This window comes from Oncorhynchus masou, chromosome 32 (assembly GCF_036934945.1).
Source record: "Oncorhynchus masou masou isolate Uvic2021 chromosome 32, UVic_Omas_1.1, whole genome shotgun sequence".
NCBI lineage: Eukaryota > Metazoa > Chordata > Actinopteri > Salmoniformes > Salmonidae > Oncorhynchus > Oncorhynchus masou.
The window spans coordinates 67206650-67229054 of NC_088243.1; the positions used below are offsets into that span (position 1 = coordinate 67206650).

General features: G+C 41.0%; 1 protein-coding gene across 1 annotated transcript in view; it reads left to right on the forward strand.

Annotated features, from left to right (window-relative positions):
• Positions 1-826: 826 nt before the first annotated feature.
• si:dkey-237h12.3 (teneurin-3) overlaps positions 827-22405 on the forward strand; it is a 73881-nt gene continuing 52302 nt past the window's right edge. The window contains exons 1-11 of the mRNA XM_064955851.1: positions 827-950; positions 2448-2662; positions 5630-5840; positions 8695-8796; positions 10381-10575; positions 13966-14166; positions 16242-16427; positions 18428-18448; positions 20169-20192; positions 21027-21173; positions 21339-21558. Coding sequence (XP_064811923.1) covers positions 827-950; positions 2448-2662; positions 5630-5840; positions 8695-8796; positions 10381-10575; positions 13966-14166; positions 16242-16427; positions 18428-18448; positions 20169-20192; positions 21027-21173; positions 21339-21558 — 1646 coding nt within the window. The remainder of the gene's footprint in view (positions 951-2447; positions 2663-5629; positions 5841-8694; positions 8797-10380; positions 10576-13965; positions 14167-16241; positions 16428-18427; positions 18449-20168; positions 20193-21026; positions 21174-21338; positions 21559-22405) is intronic.

Consider the following 22405-nt stretch of genomic DNA (forward strand, 5'->3'; position numbering starts at 1 on the left):
AAAAAGTTCCACCTCAGATCAAAACACTGGGAACTCAGAGTTTTGCCTCCTCAGCACGACTCCCCGGCTGGCGATCTTTGAAGGAGCCTCGCCCTCTCACTGTGTTCATAGAAGACCCAGTTTCCCCAAACAACAAGACATGCAGCTTAATAGCAATCTATTCAGAGACAGAGGTTGGAGGAAGAACATGGCGGTTTGGTTGGTTACGCAAGCCTCTTTGACCTTCTTTCTGACGCACACAAATACATACACTTGGGGTTTCCAGATGCTTTGATTTGGGCTGTCATTATGTTGCTGCACGTTGTCCACCTCCTCCTGTCTGTTTGGTGACAATATTCTAGTTTTTAAATAGAACGTCCCGCTGCGCTCTTTGATGCAGTGCTGTTTGTGTTAATGAACAGCGCTCTCCAAAGAGACACAACAGTGTTCCTCGTCTCCTCAGTATTGATTGAGCTTGCTGTGTTTGGCCCCTGTTGGGTTTTACAGTAGAGCACTTAGCCTACATGTGGCGCACCCATAGTAAGGTAACCTAGTACAAAATAATTCCTACTCTTTAGTATTTTTCAGGCATGTTTCTTGAAGATACAGGGAAGTATAGGAAGGAAATAGTGAAGGAAGGAAGGAGAGAGGGAGGGAACTGAGTCATGACCACTTTCATGTGCTGAGTGCAGGGGTGCTAACTGCCAGGCCACCACAGGGCACAAAATGATGTATTGTCTGATCTATTTTTCCTAGAAATGCTGTCCAGCACGTATTTAGTTTTGTAATGATTTGATTGATTGCCCTAACCCTAGCATATTCTACTGTTTTTGTTCACTTTACAGCAATGCACTTTTTCGGCCTCAACTGGCAACTTCAAGAAACGGAAAACAAACCAGTGGTTGAGAACGGAGGGGGGAAGGCTTTGCCAACTCAACCAAGCATAGTGACAGTACTCTCAGTTGACTATGGTAAGGACCTGAGCCCTTTACCTACTTCTTTACCTACTTGTTATATCTGTAGATTACATTTGGGGAAGGAACACATATTTTTGATTATGTTTCTAGCCTTTAATTGCACTGGATGCGTGTTTGTTTGTCCATTTTGCTTTGTGAATGTTATGTGTATGGCTCAGCACAAAAACGGTCCCAGACTGGAGCTTATCCTATACTGTAGGTACCTTCTGAATTGTAATCGACAGAGTCCAAACAGCTTTAACACATTCAGCCTTTACCAGTAGGTGTCTGTCATTTTGTATGCAATGTCTGCCACATGCATGCCACCTTTCTTCACCTTTACAAAAAGAGGCCACTGATTTCATTTAAATCTCTTAAGGATTGGACCATTAAAAAAAAAGTTTGGCCTAAAATGACATACCCAAATCAAACTGCCTGTAGCTCAGGATATGAATATTCTTGATACCATTTGAAAGGAAACACTTTGAAGTTTGTGGAAATGTGTAACACATAATATAACACATTAGATCTGGTAAAAGATAATACAAACAAAATGCATGCGTTTTCAAATATTATTTTTTTAATTATCTTTGAAATGCAAGAGAAAGGCCATAATATAATATTGCAGTTTTGGAACAATTTAGATTTTGGCCACAAGATGGCAGCAGTGTGTGTGCAAAGTCCCAAATTGATCCAGTGATGCATTGCAATACTGCACAGTATTTTGTAATAATGTGTCTTTATTTCAACCAAACAAAAACTCTGGAGGTCCATTGTAAGAAAGATATTTATCCGAAGTGGTTTTTGAAATAAATATCAGGCAAAAATGCTTTAAATGCGTTTCATGTGAGAATGACTCATGCTCAAGTGTTTTTTTGTTTTGCTCGCTAACCTTTTAAAAGCATCACTTCCTTGTCCTGTTGTTTTGTTACTGTACCAGGTAATGAATCAGCTAGTACATTTAGATCCTAGACATTTAGCAGTGAATCACAAGTACCATACAAAAGATAGGGAAATCAATGTCGAAGAACAAGAAGGCCCGCACACTCATTAAGCTCCCAATTCACCGCTTTATTGACTACGGTTCGATCTGAAACTGATCTTCGTCAGGTCAAAACAATATATAGTAATCAATGGTGAAACAATCTGTTCCAGTCTCATAATGGAGCAATCAGCTGAGGTCTATTTGAGTGGGAATAAAGAAGTTTCTATCATCAACTGTGCCAGGAAATAGAAATACCTGGAACTACTGAAGCTGTCTGGTATTTCCATGTTTGACTGACCTAATGAGCAAGACTCATATCTATGAGGGCCCGGGATACACACTGGGCCAGGGATATAGACTGGGAGTCGTGTCTGCATAATTTTATTTAAATTAAGGTAACACTGAGAAATATTATTTTGTTGAAAATGGAATCAATGCAGATAAAAACTGTATACAACTGTGGTGAGCTTGACCTCACAAAATGTCCATCTAGCTTTATCTCAGTGTTCTCTCTTTCTCCCCTCCAGGCAGGACTGGTGCGGTCCATCAGGAGAACAACTCCATTGACACCGGGCAAGTGGAAGTGGGCCGAAGGGTAGGTCAGGGAATACCGCCTGGGGTGTTCTGGCGCTCTCGGCTGGCTATGGAGCAGCCACGCTTCCTGAAGTTCAACATCTCTGTTCAGAAGAATGCACTGGTTGGGGCCTACGGGAGGAAGGGTCTCCCACCATCTCACACACAGGTAAATGGTACATTAGTTGGGTAGGGTGTATGGCAACTGCTCGGCTTCCAGCCTCGGACCGCAAGGCACTACAGAGTGTAGTGCATACGGCCCAGTAAATCATTGGGGCCAAGCTTCCTGCCATCCGGGACCTCTATACCAGGCGGTGTCAGAGGATGGCCCCAAAAATGGTCAAAGACTCCAGCCACCCTAGTCATACACTGTTCTCTCTGTTACAGCAGCGCAAGCGGTACCAGAGAGCCAAGTCTAAGTCTAAAAGGCTCAACAGCTTCTACCCCCAAGCCCTAACACTCCTGAACAGCTAATCAAAGGGCTAATCCAGACCCCTCTTTTATGCTATGCATAGTCACTTTAACTCTACCTACATGTACATATTACCTCAATTACTTTGACTAACCTGTGCCCCCGCACATTGACTCTTTACCGGTATCCCCTGTATATAGGCTCACTACTGTTATTTTACTGCTACTGTTTCATTTTTCAACTTATTTTTCTTAAAACTTATTTTTCTTAAAACTTCTTAAATCATTGTTGGTTAAGGGCTTGTAAGTAAGCATTTCACTGTAAAATCTACAACTGTTGTTTTCGGCCCAAGTGACAAATACATTTTGATTTGATTTGTAAAAATCTGACTGGATGGTTTTTGCCATGCTCATAATATTCCTCTTGTCAGTCTGTCAGTCTTATTTTTACAAAGTTTTTACAATGGAACGACTGGATTCTGGTACGTGGTTAGAGCATTGGGCCATTAACCAAAAGGTTGCTGGATCAAATCCCCGAGCTCAGAAGGTAAACATATTTTGCTCTGAACAAGGCAGTTAACCTGACATTCCCTGGTAGGCTGTCATTGTAAATAAGAATTTGTTCTTAACTGACTTAAATTAAAAAAAGAATAAAGGGGTCGTGGCTGGGTAGCAGACTGGTGCCTTTTGAGAAGAAAAAACCCCATTGATTTAACTTAATTGTAACATTATGTCATATAGAGCACATGTTCAACTTAATAAACAACATAAGTCCCTAATTAAGTGCCAAATAAAGTAACAGGGTTGACCGTAACAGGTTTGACAATTTCATCTTAAATCAGCCATAAATTGAGACAGGTGGAATGGAAGCTTGTTGTGTGCAACACAGTGTCAATTGAATGCAAGCTTCACCAAACAAATGTCACTGTTAAAACATTTCTAGCCATGTTATGCATGACCCGCTCAGTTTTCCACCACAAAACGCCATAAAATGGCCAAAAAGAGTAGAACCACCTGCTTTTACACCATGATTTGACTATTAGATAGATGTTAAATCTGTCTTTTGAATAAACAAAATGTTTAAGGGAATAGTTTTACCAGATTAATATGAGAGTTCAGTTCACGTAACTGGGTTGACCTTAAAATGAGACAGATGTAAATCAATCACTAATCACGCACAAAAAAAAAAGAATCTTCAGAAATTACTTTTAAATAATAACTAGGTCAATGATGGTGAAAACTTTGGTGGTAGGTGGGTTAACATCTTCCTAGAAGTGACAGGGGGACATGTCAAAATGCTGAATTTTGGCACTTCAGCAAGCCTTAAAAAATATTGATTGAATTTTCCATGTGGTCTATATTGAAGGGCACTTCATTTAATATTACAGGCTTTTAAAATTCAATATTGGTGCACATTTTATATCTAAAATATCAAAGGGACACAAAAGGCACTATTTTTGTGGAATGACCTGGCTATTTTCCACTTCACCCAAGAGAAAAATCTTTCAACTTCACCTACTTGACATTCTCTGACTTGAGTTGAAGAAGAGCCTCTTTCGCGTGCCGGAAATTGGGCCACTATCGAATGAAAAAAAAGTTAAATACAAATGACAACAGGAAAGAAGGGATTACTCTTCCCATGGTAAAAGAAAAAATGAACCAAACTAAATCAAATCCAACAAACAGAGAAGCCTCCTTTTATGTCCAAGGCAATTGCTGCGCAGGCCGCTCAAGACTGTCAATGCCTAGACACGAAGTCAACCGCCACTGCCTTAGAAACGGTCCGTTAATTTGCAAGGGCGATAAATCGATGCGTTTACTTAACTTAGCATGAAAGACCCCAATGAGAGATATTGACCGTTGGTTATATTCACAGCTTGAGGAGAGGAACAACTTTAAAGTGCGCCACCAATCGCTCAAAAGAAAATAATACAACTAAATTTGTTCGTAAGTGTCTTACTGCATGATTCATCAATTGTCTTAAACTAGGTTTTGTGAAGAAATGATCAACACTCGTTTGAATTCCCAGGTATAGCTAATAATTATTTGTGGTTCACCGGCTGGCCTGGCTCGGCTTGGTCTCTTGTTCATTATTATTTGCTCCTATTGTTAGATTGAGATAAGCCCTTGCCAAGCAATCAAGATGTACACACTGGCCTGGGAGTAAAGGAATGGTTGGGTTCTGGACTTTTATTACTTGGCCCCCTGGCCACCAACACATAAAAAACTGCCTACATCCACAGGTCAATATCTCTTCTCTGCTCCTCTCAAAAGGGTTTAAACCACTGAGTGTTGACTTCTCTCACCCTAACTTTAATGCTTTATTTCCTATCCATACTGAGTCAGTTGGAGGGATGCTTGGTGTCGTGTCCCCTGTAGGTCCTATTTCCGATACTAATTCCTTTTTTAATGTGCCCTTTTCTACTTTCAACTCCCTGTGTTGTGTTCGTTTGTGTGAATTAAACACCGTTAGCATGCAGAATGAAAAGGATCAGTCTCCTGGAAAACTCAAATTTACTTTGACTCAATTAAATTGTGGCTAGCTCCTTTAATGTCAAATTAGGACATTTTTTAAACAGAGATTTTCCCTCTATTCACCTGGAACTACAGAATGTCACCGTTATTGTAAATGTTTATACATTTACATAAATGTATATGTCGCACATCATGTCATGAAGTGACCCATTACTTAGTCCTAACTGACCTCTGCTTGACCTTTCTTTAGTATGACTTTGTGGAGCTGCTGGATGGCAGCAGGCTCATCGCCAAAGAGAGGTGGGCTCCCACGGCACAGGAGACCAGGGGGCGGATGGAGCGCCAGGTCAGCCTCCACCAAGCTGGCTTCATCCAGTATCTGGACTCTGGGGTGTGGCATCTGGCTTTCTACAATGATGGGAAAAGCCTGGAGACAGTATCATACAACACCATCATCCTGGGTAAGCATAACATGGAAATAATGTAGAAAATTGATGTAGAAATGGATGAGGTGAATATTTTCAATTATATTGAATTGCTGGAAAAGGCACTTGGAGAACGTTTTCCACAACTAAGAGAATAACTGGGTAGTTGACAGGCCAGATCAACATATACATTAATCAATAGTTTAAACTGGATCTACAGACTATATAATGCAAGCAAAATGTGTTGTTGGGCTTTTGGCTTAATGAATTGTGTTATGCACATTTTATGTCTCTACATTGCAGGAATATCGCTATCCCTTAGGCTTTTCATTGTTGTGCGTGCTCAGGAATTGTACTGTGGGAAAACTGAAAACATGCTAAGTTAATGTTTTGCATTAGGGAATTCCATCGATACATTTCTAAAGATATGAAGTTATCGAAATCCAAGGTCAAAGTTGCCCGGATGTGTTGAAACTGACAGCCCAGTAGTGTACATCCAATGCAAGTCTTCAAAAGCAATAAAAACGAAAAAGTTTGCCCACTTAACACAACCGAAAGGAGCTCCCAGCCTTGGGGGAGTGCCCATTATGAGCGCTGGTCTGTTGAACGAACACAAGACGTGTCAGTGGGATATGTCAGATTAACTTCAACTCAGAGAGAGGATTTACAAAGATTGATCCCGTTGCTTGTGTGGGCATGATCAGTCATGAGATTTTCATGCGGAGAAAGAAATGTCAAAGAACTAGAAATGCACTGTGAAATGTAAAATGTTCGTGATGGGTTGCATTCGTGATGGGCAAGACGGCATGGGAGTTGTCAGGCTACAGCAGATGAGAGGTACACACATACCAACATAGAGTACACTGTACATTCATGCAATAAGCCAGTGTTTCCCAACCGTGGTCCTCCAGTACCCCCAACAGTACACATTTTATTGTAACCCTGGACAAGCACACCTGATTCAACTTCTCTACTAATCATCAAGCCTCAATGAGGTGTGTTTGTCCAGGGCAACAACAAAAATGTTTACTGTTGGGGGTACTCGAGGACCAGGGTTGGGAAACACTGCAATAAGAGAATGTGGCTGTGTGGAAATGTAAGATGGAATAGTATGTGACATCATAGTAGTGATATGAAATCCAATCAAATGTGTTGGATATTGTGTTGATATTTATCATGTGTTGATATTGATAATGTGTTGATATTGCTATTGTGTTAATATTGATAATGTGTTGATATTGATAACGTGTTGATATTGATAATGGGTTGATATTGATAATGTGTTGATATTGATAATGTGTTGATATTGCTATTGTGTTAATATTGATAATGTGTTGATATTGATAATGGGTTGATATTGCTATTGTGTTGATATTGATAATGTGTTGATATTGATATTGTGGGGATATTGATATTGATAATGTGTTCATATGGATAATGTATTGATATTGATACTGATCATGTGTTGAAATTAATCTCTGTGTCGATATTGATCATGTGTTGACATTGATATTGTGTTGATATCAATATTTTGTTGATGTTGATATTGATATTGGTAATGTGTTGATATTGGATGATGTAATGAAATGATATATGCAGCGATGAAAATATTTTTTTATTTACATTTTTTTATTTGTATTTTCAATATTGAACAGAACTGGAATTGGTCAAACTCTCAGTTTAAAAACATTAAAAACAAAATGATCCTCTTTCCCTAAAAGCTTGATGGTCATGACTTTTTTTTTACATGAAATGGGAGGTGAACTTGGCCCCAGACAATCAATCTGAGATTGATTTAAGTTTCAGTCATGGGATTTTTGCTTGAACCCTGTATGTGTGGTTGGCCCATTTTAGAGGTGTGATATCTCAATCTTGTGCAAGAACATCTGACTGAAAAAATGATGAACTCGTATGCCATGCCAGTTACCAGGTTTCTATCCAACCATTTCATACGGATGAATTACCTGACGCTGCTAAAAACAGGAAATGTCAGTACAATTTCTTAAATGTCCACAGACAATTTGTTCGCTAGAAATGGTGGGATCTTTTTGTGTCTGTAAAATTAATTATGTGAAAGAACTGGTGGTGGAAACGCATTTATGTGCAAATAGAGGTATGATTGGAAAGGGAAATGAAGGGGGGGATACCTAGTATGAATGCATTCAACTGCAATGTGTATTTCGCATTTAACACAACCCCTCTGAATCAGAGAGGTGCGAGGGGTTGTCGTCATCAGTGCCCGGTTAACCATCATATCGCAGTATATTTGGAGTTACGCAATTATATGTTGGGTGGTCCTCCCACTACGACTCGGGAGACCATGCTGTATATTAGGCTACAAATTAAATCAGTTCTGATGAACTTCACAGGGTAGAGAAAGTGCACAGTGATGAGCGTGATGCTACTTTCCAATAAATATCGAGAGTCTTATTCTGGTGACATGATGATCGATGCCATTTGACAAATAAAATAATCCATAATAATCTCACCATGTAGACTAGACTACCCGCACTGTATCTGCAAGCTGTAGGCTCGAGAGCACATGCCAAGACCAGAGTGGGTGCAATTGCTACAACATGCAAAAAAATGTGTGACGAAACCATCAGTAGAGTTGAAAATGCGATGGAAACCCATTTAACTTGTATTTTTTATCTGGTACATGGGAATTTAGCTGCAAAAGTCATTTTTATGTGCACTACGTTATCACGTATAGACTTTTATCCGCAACAAGTCAGTTTGATAGGAACATATCTCTGGTGGGAAAATGTGCGTATTTTTATGTGGGTTTTAGAATATTCGCATGAAAATCTGTCACCAATTGGATGGAAACCTAGCTTGTGTCACCATAGCTGGTGTAATCCTAGAAAACATTTTTTTTTTGTCCCAACAGAGTCGGTTATGGAGTGCTCACACAACTGTTATGGGAATGGAGAGTGTGTGTCCAGCTCCTGCCATTGTTTCCCAGGGTTCATTGGGCCGTACTGTTCAAGAGGTATCTTTTTCCCAACTCCTGATCTATCTATTGATATCGCAATCTATACATGAGCAAGCTTCAATGGACAAATTTTGGCTATATTTTCAGAATTAATTACCATGTGCATGTGATATTTGTTCTTAGTTTAGGGTTAGGTTTAAGCTAAATGTCAGGGTTAGGTTTAGGCTAAGGGTTAGGTTTAGACTAATGGTCAGGGTTAGCACTAATCGTTCAAATCAAATATTTGGAGAGGAAGTGTTGTACTCCAGTCCTTTGTACTGTAGCATGGAAAGATAGTGATTGGTTGATTTAAGGTTGTATCAACACTGCAGCTATACAATGGACTATCACTCAAATGTATTTATGGAGCCCTTCTTACATCAGCTGATGTCACAAAGTGCTGTACAGAAACCCAGCCTAAAACCCCAAACAGCAAGCAATGCATGTGTAGAAGCACAGTGGCAAGGAAAAACTCCCTAGAAAGGCCAGAACCTAGGAAGAAACCTAGAGAGGAACCAGGCTATGAGGGGTGGCCAGTCCTCTTCTGGCTGTGCAGGGTGTAGATTATAACATGGCCAAGATGTTCAAATGTTCATAGATGACCAGCAGGGTCAAATAATAATAATCACAGTAGTTGTCGAGGGTGCAACAGGTCAGCACCTCAGGAGTAAATGTCAGTTGGCTTTTCATAGCCGGTCATTCAGAGTATCTCTACTGCTCCTGCTGTCTCTAAAGACCCGGACAGGAAGACCACGTCAGTGACTCAACCCACTCAAGTGACGCACCCCTCCTAGGGACGGCATGGAAGAGCACCAGTAAGCCAGTGACTCAGCCGCTGTAATAGGGTTAGAGGCAGAGAATCCCAGTGGAGAGAGGGGAACCGGCCAGGCAGAGACAGCAAGGGCGGTTTGTTGCTCCAGTGCCTTTCCGTTCACCTTCACACTCCTAGGCCAGACTACACTCAATCATAGGACCTTCTGAAGAGATGAGCCTTCAATAAAGACTTAAAGGTTGAGACTGAGTCTGCGTCTCTCACATGGGTAGGCAGATCATTTCATAAAAATTGAGCTCTATAGGAGAAAGTCCTGCCTCCAGCTGTTTGCTTAGAAATTCTAGGGACAGTAAGGAGGCCTGCATCTTGTGATCGTAGCGTATGTGTAGGTATGTACGGCAGGACCAAATCGGAAAGATAGGTAGGAGCAAGCCCATGTAATGCTTTGTAGGTTAGCAGTAAAACCTTGAAATCAGCCCTTGCCTTAACAGGAAGCCAGTGTAGAGAGTCTTAGTAATATGATCAAATTTTTTGGTTATAGTCAAGATTCTAGCAGCAGTGTTTAGCACTAACTGAAGTTTATTTAGTGCTTTATCTGGGTAGCCGGAAAGTAAAGCTTTGTAGTAGTCTAACCTAGAAGTGTCAAAAGCATGGATTAATTTTTCTGCAACATTTTTGGAGAGAAAGTTTCTGATTTTTGCAATGTTACGTAGATGGAAAAAAGCTGTCCTTGAAACAGTCTTGATATGTTCGTCAAAAGAGAGATCAGGGTTCAGAGTAACTAATATGCTTTATATGCTATTGAGTAACATTGTCTCTTCCCACAACAGCTGCCTGTCCTGTCCTATGCAGTGGCAATGGCCAGTACACCAGGGGGCGCTGTCAGTGCTACAGTGGATGGAAGGGCACAGAGTGTGACGTGCCTACTACCCAGTGTGTAGACCCCCAATGCGGAGGCCATGGGATTTGTGTGACGGGCAACTGTGTGTGTAATGCCGGCCACAAGGGAAGCAACTGTCACCAAGGTACACCACAACAATATGTAGTGTCAACGTTCGATTTCCCAGCCTGTCGGTGATGTATACAGTACTTATACAATTTAAACAATAGCTCTTTTCAAGCAAATAATTCCTTTTGTTCCTCTATCGATACTCTGCATGCATTAACTCCCTCCAACCATTTAGCCACCACAGGTATGGATTGGAATTGATTCTGAATTGTCCATCCAATGTGATTGCTTCAGTGCGCTCCCGAACAAGAACCCTGTGAGATTCAATATCTCTCAGTCTGGGTCTATTTCTCATTGTATCGATAAATACTTCTCGCTATCCCCTCTACGTCTTCTCTCCCTGTTCAGTCAGTTTAACTTCATTGATACCAATTCAGACAGAGGCAATTCACTTGTCAGATTTACATCTGCAGATCAGTGACCCAATGTGTAAAATCTTATTGAGTCGAGGGAGTAATTAAATAAAAATGTTGCGCTCATTGTGAAGTGAATTAAGAGAGAAAGTACATAAGTGCTATTGTGGAATTATGCAGGAACGGTTGGACAATGTTGTCAGTGGACTCAAACTGGACATTTGGTTCTGGTTTGATGATAGTACAAGGTATTGCCTTATACAGTCCCTTCAGAAAATATTCACACCCCTTGTGTTGTGATACAGCCTGAATTTAAAAGTTATTACATTTAGATGTCCTTTGTCACTGGCTTACACACAATACCCCATATTGTCAAAGTGGAATTATAATTTTTAGAAATATTTACAAATTAATAAAAAATGTAAGGCTGAAATGTCTTGAGTCAATAAGTATTCAACCCCTTTGTTATGGCAAGCCTAAATAAGTTCAAGAGTAAACAACAACCTAATCTCTATACCCCACATATACAATTATATGTAAGGTCCCTCAGTCAAGCAAGTGAATTTCAAACACAGATTCAACCACAAAGACAAGGGATGTTTTCCAGTACCTCACAAAGAAGAGGACCTATTAGTAGATTGCTAAAAATAAAATACAAAGCAGACATTGAATATCCCTTTGAGCATGGTGAAGTTATTAATTACACTTTGGATGGTATATCAATACACCCAGTCACCAAAAGGATAGAGGTGTCCCTCCTAACTCAGTTGCCGGAGAGGAAGGAAACCGCTCAGGGATGGTAACTTTAAAACAGTTACAGTTTAATGGCTGTGATAGGAGAAAACTGAGGATGGATCAACAACATTGTACAGTAGTTACTCCACAATACAAACCTAAATAACAGAGTGAAAAGAAAGAAGCCTGTACAGAACACAAACATTTCAAAACATGCATCCGGTTTGAAATATGGCACTAAAGTAAAACTTCAAACAAATTGGAAAATAAATTAACTTTATGTTCTGAGTAGAACGCGTTATGTTTGGGGCAAATTGAACCCATTACTGAGTTCTATTCTTCATATTTTCAAGCATAGTGGTGGCTGTATCATGTTATGGGTATGCTTGTCATCAACAACAACTAGGGAGTTTTTTTGGGATAAAAAAACAGTATACAGCTAAGCACAGGCAAAATCCTCGAGGGAAACCTGGTTCAGTCTGCTTTCAAATAAAAGAGAGCCGCACACTCTAGGAGCTCAGATGCAAAAATGTAATACCAACGTTTTGACAGCCAAGCTGTCTTCATCAGGGTATAAGCTTGGCTGTCGAAACGTTGGTATTACATTTTTGCATCTGAGCTCCTAGAGTGTGCGGCTCTCTTTTATTTTCAAGTTTCTATTCCGCTAGCCAGCACCTCGTCTTAATAGGTGTGCGTTTCTTTTTCTTCTAGATCAGTCTGCTTTCAAACAGACACTGAGAGACAAATTCACCTTTCAGCATATAATACCCTAAAACACAAGGCTATATCTACCCTTGAGTTGCTTGTCAAGATGACACTGTGAATGTTCCTGAGTGGCCGAGTTACAGTTTTGACTGAGAGCGGCTTGAAAATCTATGGCAAGACTTGAATGTGGCTGTCTAGCAATGATCAACAACCAACTTGACAGACCATGAATAATTAAAAAAATAATAATGTGAAAATACGTTTCAATCCAGGTGTGCAAAACTTGTACATGCTGACCAAACGTGCCATTGTGCGTATGTTGATTTTGTTCCCCACACCAGAAGTGATCAGGACAGGCAGGTTGAAATATCAAAACAAACTCTGAACCAATTATATTAATTTGGGGACAGGTCAAAAAGCATTAAACATTTATGGCAATTTAGTTAGCTAGCTTGCTTTTGCTAGCTAATTTGTCCTGGTATATAAACATTGGGTTGTTGTTTTACCTGAAATGCACAAGGTCCTCAACTCTGACAATTAATCCACAGATAAAACGGTAAACTGAATTCGTTTCTCATCATCTCTCCTCCTTCTTTCTCTTCTTTGGACTTTAAATGACGGTTGGCAACCAACTTTACAGTGCATTGCTACAACCGACTGGAGTGTGGATGTCAGTTCATCTTTCCCACATGGGTATATGCTCCTAAAAACAAATGAGGAGATTTGAGAGGCAGGATTTGCAGCGTGTTGAGTGTCACAAATTGAACCAACTTCTATTTTAGCGCCTGGCCACGCAGACCCTTACCGTGGCGCGCGAGCAGTGTGGGTGCAATGATTGAATAACATGTATTTTTTTAATTTTTTAATTTTACCTTTATTTAACCAGGCAAGTCAGTTAAGAACACATTCTTATTTTCAATGATGGCCTGGGAACAATGGGTTAACTGCCTGTTCAGTGGCAGAACGACAGATTTGTACCTTGTCAGCTCGGGGGTTTTGAACTAGTCCAACGCTCTAACCACTAGGCTACCCTGCCGTATGTGGACATTTATTTTGCGACACGAGAGGTGTGGTCAGCATGGGGCGGCAGGGTAGCCTAGCGTTGGACTAGTAACTGGAAGGTTGCCCCTGAACAGGCAGTTAACCCACTGTTCCTAGGCCTTCATTGAAAATAAGAATTTGTTCTTAACTGACTTGCCTAGTTAAATAAAGGTAAAATAAAAATAAAAATGTTAGAGACTCACAGCTGTCATCGCTGCCAAAGGTGCTTCTACAAAGTATTGACTCAGAGGTGTGAATACTAATGTAAATTAGATATTTCTGCATTTAAGTTTCAATAAATGTGCTTACATTTAAAAAAAAATGTTTTTTCACTTTGTCATTATGGGGTATTGTGTGTAGATAGGTGGACATTATTTTGGGGCTGTAACACAACTACAGGTGGAATAAGCCAATGGGTATGAATACTTTCTGAAGGCACTATGATTAGAACCAAATTATTCTCAATGAGTCGCTGAGATCAATATACTTGTATGTGTTTGCTAAAAGGCTGTACTAGTAATAAGCTGGCTATGGAGCATGTTCATATGTTTAGTTGTTTATTTCATGATTAGCGGACTGTCTGGATCCAACCTGCTCGGGCCACGGAGCCTGCCACCACAGTGAATGCCACTGTAACCCGGGCTGGGGCGGAATCGGCTGTGAGATCCTGAAGAGCACGTGTCCTGAACAGTGCTCCAGCCACGGAACCTTCCACACCGAGAAAGGCACCTGTGTCTGTGAGGCTAACTGGACAGGCTCCGACTGCTCTTTAGGTCAGACAACACTCTCTAACTTTTTATTTCGGGTTTAGCTGTCTGGCTTTGTGTTGTGTGTGAGGAGACTCCTCCAGTGAGGAAAAGGATGATGGTCCTCATTAATATGAGGAACATTTTAGACAATTAGTTTGTTTTCTTGTAGGTACTTTGCCAGTTTGAGGGCTGTGCTTTGGTTTTAGTAATCGGTTCATTTGTTTAAAAGACCAGGTGATTCATACTCAATGTCCTTCTCTAGAATGGGTTTTATTTAGTTTAGTCTATTCGCAGTGCCAAATTAGTACCTGTATCTGCAGTTCACAGTTGGAGACCCAAATTGAGTAGCGTCACATTGGAACCTACTGGGTTTTTAACTATCTGGAGCTAAGATTGATTAAGCCACACATTTACTTGATTGTGCGATTGAAATCTGAGGGGTTTTGTGTAAGAGGGTGTACTGTAAGTCTGAAATGATGGATGAGATGAAAACCTAAACTGCTGGCAGGAAAGAATAATGGGAATTTAGGGGACCAGGGAGTTTGTCTCAATTTATTCACTTTCAGACAAAATCCAAAGTAAGGCCATTTGTTATTCTATAAAATACTTTTGAAATTCAGGACAGAGTCCCTCTTTCCTGCCATGAAACAACCATTGCCGGTCGATGTTAAAAATTCTACATTGAAGGGAGTGAGGTTAGTTTACTTAAGCAGCCATCCAAACTTGTATTTGCCCACCCGGGTAGTAAAGGTTTCTCTCTTAATTATCTCAGCAGTTCCACTTCAATTAAATAAACTTTAATTAACAAGCGGCGTGGCATAGATCGACCACCCACTCTGCCATCGTGCCGGAGTCAGGGGCTTGCTAAAAGCAGATAAACACCTTTGCGCTAATGAAAAATTGATTTCATGGATTCTTTGGGAGGGGAGGGGGCCCTTGGAATCGAACGATCCCCCTCCAGAGGCATGGTTAAAATTCTGGAGTGTCGTCTAAGCTTAATCAGAGACCCACCAAGGTCTGTCAATCGAAGAAAAACTCCATTCAGAGGGCGATGAAAGCAACCTATTAAAAAAGTGCAAATTGAGGTAGGTGAGGTGGTTTCGCTTGTAAGCGGAAAACAGAAAAATTAGTGAATTTTGAAACCTTGACGTGTTATCCTCAAGGATATTCACAAGGGTGCTAGGTGGACTAGTTTTGTGTCGATATTTTCTCAAACTTACTCAACTACTTTTAATGGGTGGGTGGCGGACTGCTTTTTCCTGTAGCCTACTTGAAGTAAGGTTTTTTCAAATCTTAAAGTCTGTTCTTGCTGTCTGAACGGCTGCTGTGGTGACATTTCAAAGTGTTCTGGAGGCTCTGAAGGCAATACTGGGTCAGTTCCTGTGAATAAACCATTCCCTTCATGGTTTCATATGGTTTTCCCTCAATAATAGAATGGAGCATTCAGTATGGTTTGTAGCATGCCAGTGACTGAAGCACTCTCCTTGGTCTCCTACTACCTGTGGATTCAGTAATGAGAGTTTCTCACCCACACCGCCTGCTGTCTGACTACATAGAGACATCTGCTTAAGTAGTTGGTCTTATGCTTTTGTGGTCCTTGGTGACTAAAATAAGTGAGTTGACCTGCTTATTCGAAAGCCTGTAGGTCTAAAGATATCTCAAGCTAGCCTTTTTACTTCAGTCTCTTGTAAATGTTGTGGGATTTAACATTCCAGGATCAAGCTGAAATCATTGGGGATAACTGACGGCAAATGTAAAAACCTTGTTTAGTCTGCTCTGCCAGTTAAATAAAATGAAAACGAAGCAACAAAAGACAAAACAAATTTGTTTTCGTTTTTTTTTTGTGTCAGGAAAATGTGTCCTTGTCTCCCATCACATCTGAATTTGGAGAGAAAAATATCAGGCTTTGTGCCTCTTTATTCAATCAATATGTAAATATTATGATTCAGCTGTGGCAGTGGAACTAATGTACTGACAGCAGAAAAAATGTATTATTAACTATGTCCATACAAGTACTTACAGATGTAGTTACTGTACACTACTATGGCACACGTCTGTCCAGTGTATGACGGATTACTCTGTTTGTGGTTGTGTGTCAGAGGTGTGCACTGTGGCCTGCGGCCCCCATGGAGTGTGTGTCAGTGGGACCTGTCACTGCGAGGAGGGATGGGCAGGCTCAGAGTGCGACCAGAGGGACTGTCACCCACGCTGTACAGATCACGGTGTCTGCCGAGAGGGCAAATGTGACTGTCACCAGGGCTGGACCGGAGAGCACTGCACCATTGGTGAGTTGGCAGAGAACCAGTACAAAGAGGCAGGAATGTACCAATTTATTCTCCATCAATGCTCCTGAATATGCCCAAGAGTTGCTTTCAACAGTATCTTGAATGCAGTCTAAGTTGAAGAGCTTGGAAGAAATGTGCCTCCTTCAATCAATGTTTGCATCATATAACCCTATGAAACATAAAGAAAGAATTTTCTAAATTACCCATTCCATTTCACTTTCACTGTCCTTGACATCACCATTTTCCCTTTCCCAATCCACCTGAAAATGGATTTCAGAAGTGACTAATCCAACTAATCAAATAAATAAACATGTGTCACATGCTCTGAATACAACAGGTGTAGACTTTACCGTGAAATGCTTTGTTACGAGCCCTTTCCTAACAATACACAGTTAAAAAGTAAGAAACATTTGCATTAAATAAAAAGGAAATAGTAACACAATCAAATAACAAAAACGAGAATATATACAAGGAGTACTGGTACCGAATCATTGTGCAGGGGTACGAGGTAGTTGAGGTAATATGCTGAGGTGAAGCCAGTCAAGATGCTCTCAATGGTGCAGCTGTAGACCTTTTTCAGATTCCGAGGACCCATGCCAAATATTTTCTTTATACAGTTGAATATAAATATGCTCTTTATAGAGTCCTACCGCCTATTCTACGACTCAACTAAGGGAAAGTATTAAGGGAAAAGAGGGACAGCTAGTACTAAGGTCTTATTCAGCTTTGTCTCAATGGTATAGCCATATCCGAGATGACAGCTTCACTGTGCCTTAATAGAGACCAAAGCCCCTCGGTGACATCAACCTCTTGTTGAAACAGACCCCGGCTTTCCAAACCCTAATTACATATTTACAAAACGTTCTCCTCATCAGCAGTTATCCCATCCAGAGAGTGAAGCTGACTGGTTAGAAACCAGGAGAGAGAGATGAGATTGCACTGGGGTGATTGGAGGGGTTACATTCCTGATGTTATTAATCTCTGCCTCAATGAGAACTAAAATCCTGTCCCTTTCAGCTTCTTCCTGTTTAACCCTCATCAGGAAACAAATTCCTCGCCGTAGATGCGCCTGGGATGAATAGGCAGCCATTTACCTATTCTTAACAGGAACTAGGAGCTTATTCCTTTCTTATAGGGCTCTCTGAATAACTTCAATTCGCATAAAGCACCTTTAATCACATTACATGGCGAGACCTTGACGAAGGGGCTTGAATAGACCGCTTCCCTGGACCAACTATTGTCAGACACGTTGCGATTCTGTTTTTTGCATGGGAGTCTGAAGCAACGCTGTTATTTCTTTGCTCTCCGCTGCTGTTTTTTTCTTCTAGTACACATCCAGGAGCATTTCAGCGTATTGTCGTCCCAGTACACATCCAGGAGTCCTATACATTACAACTATCAGTCATGTAGCTGATTGTCCTCAGAGTACACAGGAGCTTTTCAACCACTTCATCATTGGAAAAAAGCATGGAAGTAAACTCCCAGGAGCACTTGAATGCATAGAAACACCTTTGTAGTAAACGGAAGGATAATAAGCTACACGACTCTTGAATGGAAAATGCGCTTATAGTTGTAGCTGCTGTACAGCTGGTGTAACAGAGCTAAGTGCAAAAGTTGACACTAGAATGCTATTCAGACAGCACTAAAACACAGCATATTAATGTTCGAGCGTGTTTGTTAGCAGCTGCCACCTATTCAGTTATAAACTAGGTTCTTTAGATGTTCTATGTGAATGTACTGTACATTGTTATTTACTTTATGTGGAGGGTTTAATAGGTGGATGTGTGCTGTTAGGAATGAAAGCATGCCACTACTGCTATGGCAACGTATCTTACCAGGCAAGCCTGATAATTTGCTCAAGCAGATCCTTAACACACACAACTGTGAAACATTCATAGTTCAAATGTATTTACATTTTCCTCTTCATGCTCTCTGTGTATGTTTTCTCTGTAGTAACACTTCTATAATACCTGTTTTCTCTCTCTCTCTCATCTGACAAGCTCTGGATTCAAGAGTATCAGGTAATGTACTTTCCTGTCTTTCGCTCTCCTTCCTGTTTCGTATTAATAGCCCCCAACAAATGTCATACTGAACATGTAAACCCCCTTTAAATGGGGTAAGCAGATCATTTTACTTCCCTCAACAGAATCAGAATGTGACAACCATGCTGTTTTTTTGTGCTCCATCATCCACCATGAAAGATCATATTTACAAAATGGTAAAAAAATCCTAATCACTGTCAGGGCTAATGACATACAAACAATATGGCCTGTACCTTAAAGGCCTAATGCAGATGTTTTTATCTAAATATCAAATAATTTCTAGGTAGCAATTAAGTACCTTCCTGTGATTGTTTTCAATTAAAGTGGTAATTAATTAACAAAAATAGCTTCTTAGCAAATACTATTTTCTCAAGTAACAATTTTGCTAGGACTGTTTGGGAGTGGTCTGAGTGGGGAGGGGAAAACTGAAAACTAGCTGTTATTGGCAGAAAGGTTTGGAACTCTCTGTCTCATTGGTCTATCAACTAATTACTGCCTGGTGATGTCAACTTTCAGGCGGTCTTTTCAAACAGCTCTTACACAAAGGTCATTATCATAATTTTCACAATTTCACAGTATTATTCCAACCTCATAGTGTGGAATATAGACTCACATGCCAGTTTATTAGGTACACCACTCCGTTCATGAAAATGGATTGCTTCTAAAGACAGTGAGTCACTTGGCCGTGGCTTTCTATATAAAGCAGGCAGACAGGCATCGGGGCATTCAGTGACTGTTCGATTGACTGTTAGAATGGGCAAAACAAGTGACTTAAGTGACTTTGAGCGTGGTATGGCACACTGGATGGCAGGCACACTGGATCCAATATCTCAGAAACGACCGCTCTCCTGGGCTTTTCACGCACAACAGTGTCTAGGGTGTGCCCTGAGAATGGTGTGACAAACAAAAAACATCTGTGGGCAAAAACAGCTCGTTGATGAGAGAGGTTGAAGGAGAATGGCAAGATTTGTACAAGCTAACAGGCGGGCCACAAACAGACAAATAACGAGGCAGTACAGCAGTGGGGTGCAGAACGATATCTCGGGAACGCACAACTCGTCGATCCTCGTCACGACTGGGCTATTGCAGCAGACGACCACACCGGATTCCAGAAGCGGCTCCAGCGAGCATGCGATCACCAACAATGGACAATTGAGGAGTGGAAAGACATTGCATGGTCCGACGAATCCCGGTTCCTGTTGCGTCATGGTGATGGCAGTCAGGATTTAGCGTAAGCAGTATGAGTCTATGAACCATCCTGCCTGGTGTCAACGGTACAGGCTGGTGGCGGTGGTGTACCGCTGTCCAATCTGCAGCAACTGCCTGAGGCCATCGCGTCAGCATGGACCAACATCCCTGTGGAACGTTTCCGACTTTTAGAATCCATGCCTCGAAGCATTCAGGCTGTTCTGGAGGCAAAGGGGATATGACCCGGTATTAGAGGTAACTAATAAACTGGCCGGTGAGTGTATATGAAACAGAAAATCACATTTTTGACTGCACTGGGCTTTTAACCCTACAAAGCTTAACTGAAAAGTATTGCATACCAAGTTGTCAGGTATATCTGGACTGAGCTCTACCTCTTTCTTTCTTCTTGTATCCTATACTCAGATAATTGTGTTTGTCAGTCTAGATATTCCTGCAATAGAGATAAGTAATTTTCTTTTCCAAATGTTTCCCCTCTCCTCAATGGTAATAGGAGCAGTCAAGATAGGATATAAAGGTAACGGAATGACTACCCCAGAGAGATTGTCATCAACAATCACTCGCCTGCTCTGTTTTCTTCCCCAAGCACACGTCTTATGTCCCAGTCTATCACTGTTTCTATTGTGATCCCAGTACCTTCATACGTGTCCGTCCTAACTAGTCAAGCACACTCTCGGTCCCACTTTTCCTTTCTGAATCCTTGTGTGTCAGAAGAAATGCCAAGCAGATGTAGCCAGTCAGTTACAGTATGCTCTGTTCTTGTTCAAACCTGTGAAGAAAGAAATGCAATATCCTGGCATCAAGTAGAGATGCTGAGACAACATCAACAAACCCTTTCGTCTTTACCTCTATCTACCCTTGTCTTTACTTTGATAGTACCTTCACATGGGTGTTGTGCCGGTTTTAGGCCAAGATAAATGTGTTGTTTTTTTGTGCTGAATTTGGTAAATAATACAGATAGGAATAGAGTAACTTTGACTAATCAGCATGTCATAAAAATCAGAGCAAGGATATTCGCAGTACTAACCCCTATTATCCAACTGTGTGTTGACCTCTATGCATTGTTCATATCCTACATTTGCCAAAACCATTTCCATTTCAAAGTGCCCTAAAATGGTATGGAAATCAGTTAAAGGAAAAAACCCATGTGAAATTACAGTATCATTAGACCCCCCCCCACCCCCACCCCTCCCCCCGTCAGAATTATATGTCCTGTTTGTCCACTTTATACTTTTGTTTTCATTTTGTCCCTCTGTGCTGCCCCTGAATGACTAAGTCTTGTCTCCTTCCCTCAACCTGTCTCCCTCTCTCTGATTGGTTAGCATGGTGATTGACATGATTGTTTTGGCAGATGGGTGCCCTGGGTTGTGCAACAGCAATGGGAGGTGCATTCTAGACCAAGCCGGGTGGCGCTGCATCTGCCAATCAGGATGGAGAGGGCTAGGATGTGACGTTTCCACGGAGACCCTCTGCTCAGATGGAAAGGACAATGAGGGGGGTAAGAACAAAGTCCATTATTCTTCACTCTTTGCAAATTATATAACTTTGTGTCAGTATGATGGACTGTTGAACTAAGGAGTTTTTATTTGATCAGCTGTATTCACAGAAAGAGCAGAGTTAGGGTATTGTCCAATATCAACACGGTTGCATCTTGGTCTTATAGATGGACTGGTGGACTGTATGGACCCAGACTGCTGTTCACAGACCTCCTGCCAGGGCCAGGCCTACTGCCGTGGATCCCCAGACCCCACAAGCATTGTGGGCCAAGGTCAAGGGTCATCCTCCTCTTCGTTGGACCCCAGGGGCTTTTACGCGCACGTCAGCTTCCTGGTTAGGCCTGGTGGTTGTCACGTGATACCTGGTGACAACCCTTTCAACAGCAGGTGATCCCCATCAAGTCAATCTGTCTTGTTGGATGTCAAAAGCGCAGCAATTTGTAATCAAAATCAGTTGTCAGTAGTGTATCATTGAAATAATCTCAGTTGATTGAATCTTGTCGTATTTTCCTAGAGTTGCTCCTGTAGGACAAACTGTGGCATAGCTCTCTTAGGGACCTTGACTTGATGAGTATGGGTAAAAAATGTGTTATTGAGTACCAGATTGAGCAAACTGATTTGATGTATCAAGCCTTAGTGGGATGTGAAACCTTGTAGTGGAAATAATGAAATTTCATAATTCGTCGACATGAAGGAGTAAGAATCAATTTGCAAGTAAGTTTCTCAGCAGACAGAAATGTATTTCATTGGGAACCTCAATGCACTCTCCCAGTCTGTTCTGGATCATAAGTAGAGTTTGTTTTGCGGCTGATGGAGAGGAAATGATTGCTAACTTTGTGCCGAAAGCTTTGGGAATATAATCCCCGCAACTCTCAGAATAGTTTGGGAGTAATCCTTATGTAAATAGCATGCTTTACCACAAATATAGAATGAGGCAATCCCTGAGCCAGTCTGGCAGAGGCATATTAGTTCACCCGCTGAAAATGTCAATTTTATTCTCTTCATCTCCGTTAAGAAGTTGGTTACATATTCACAGACATTCAGGCAAATTTCAGTATTTAAGCACAGAGACATTCTACAAAGTTTGACTAAATGAATTACAGTTCTGAAATTACAAAAATCTATATAACTTTATTTGATAATTATTTTGGGCAAAATAGGGTGAATGGGATTCATAATAAGTTAAATTACATATCTTTACTTTATTTGGCTGATTAGACCGTGATGGGTACTA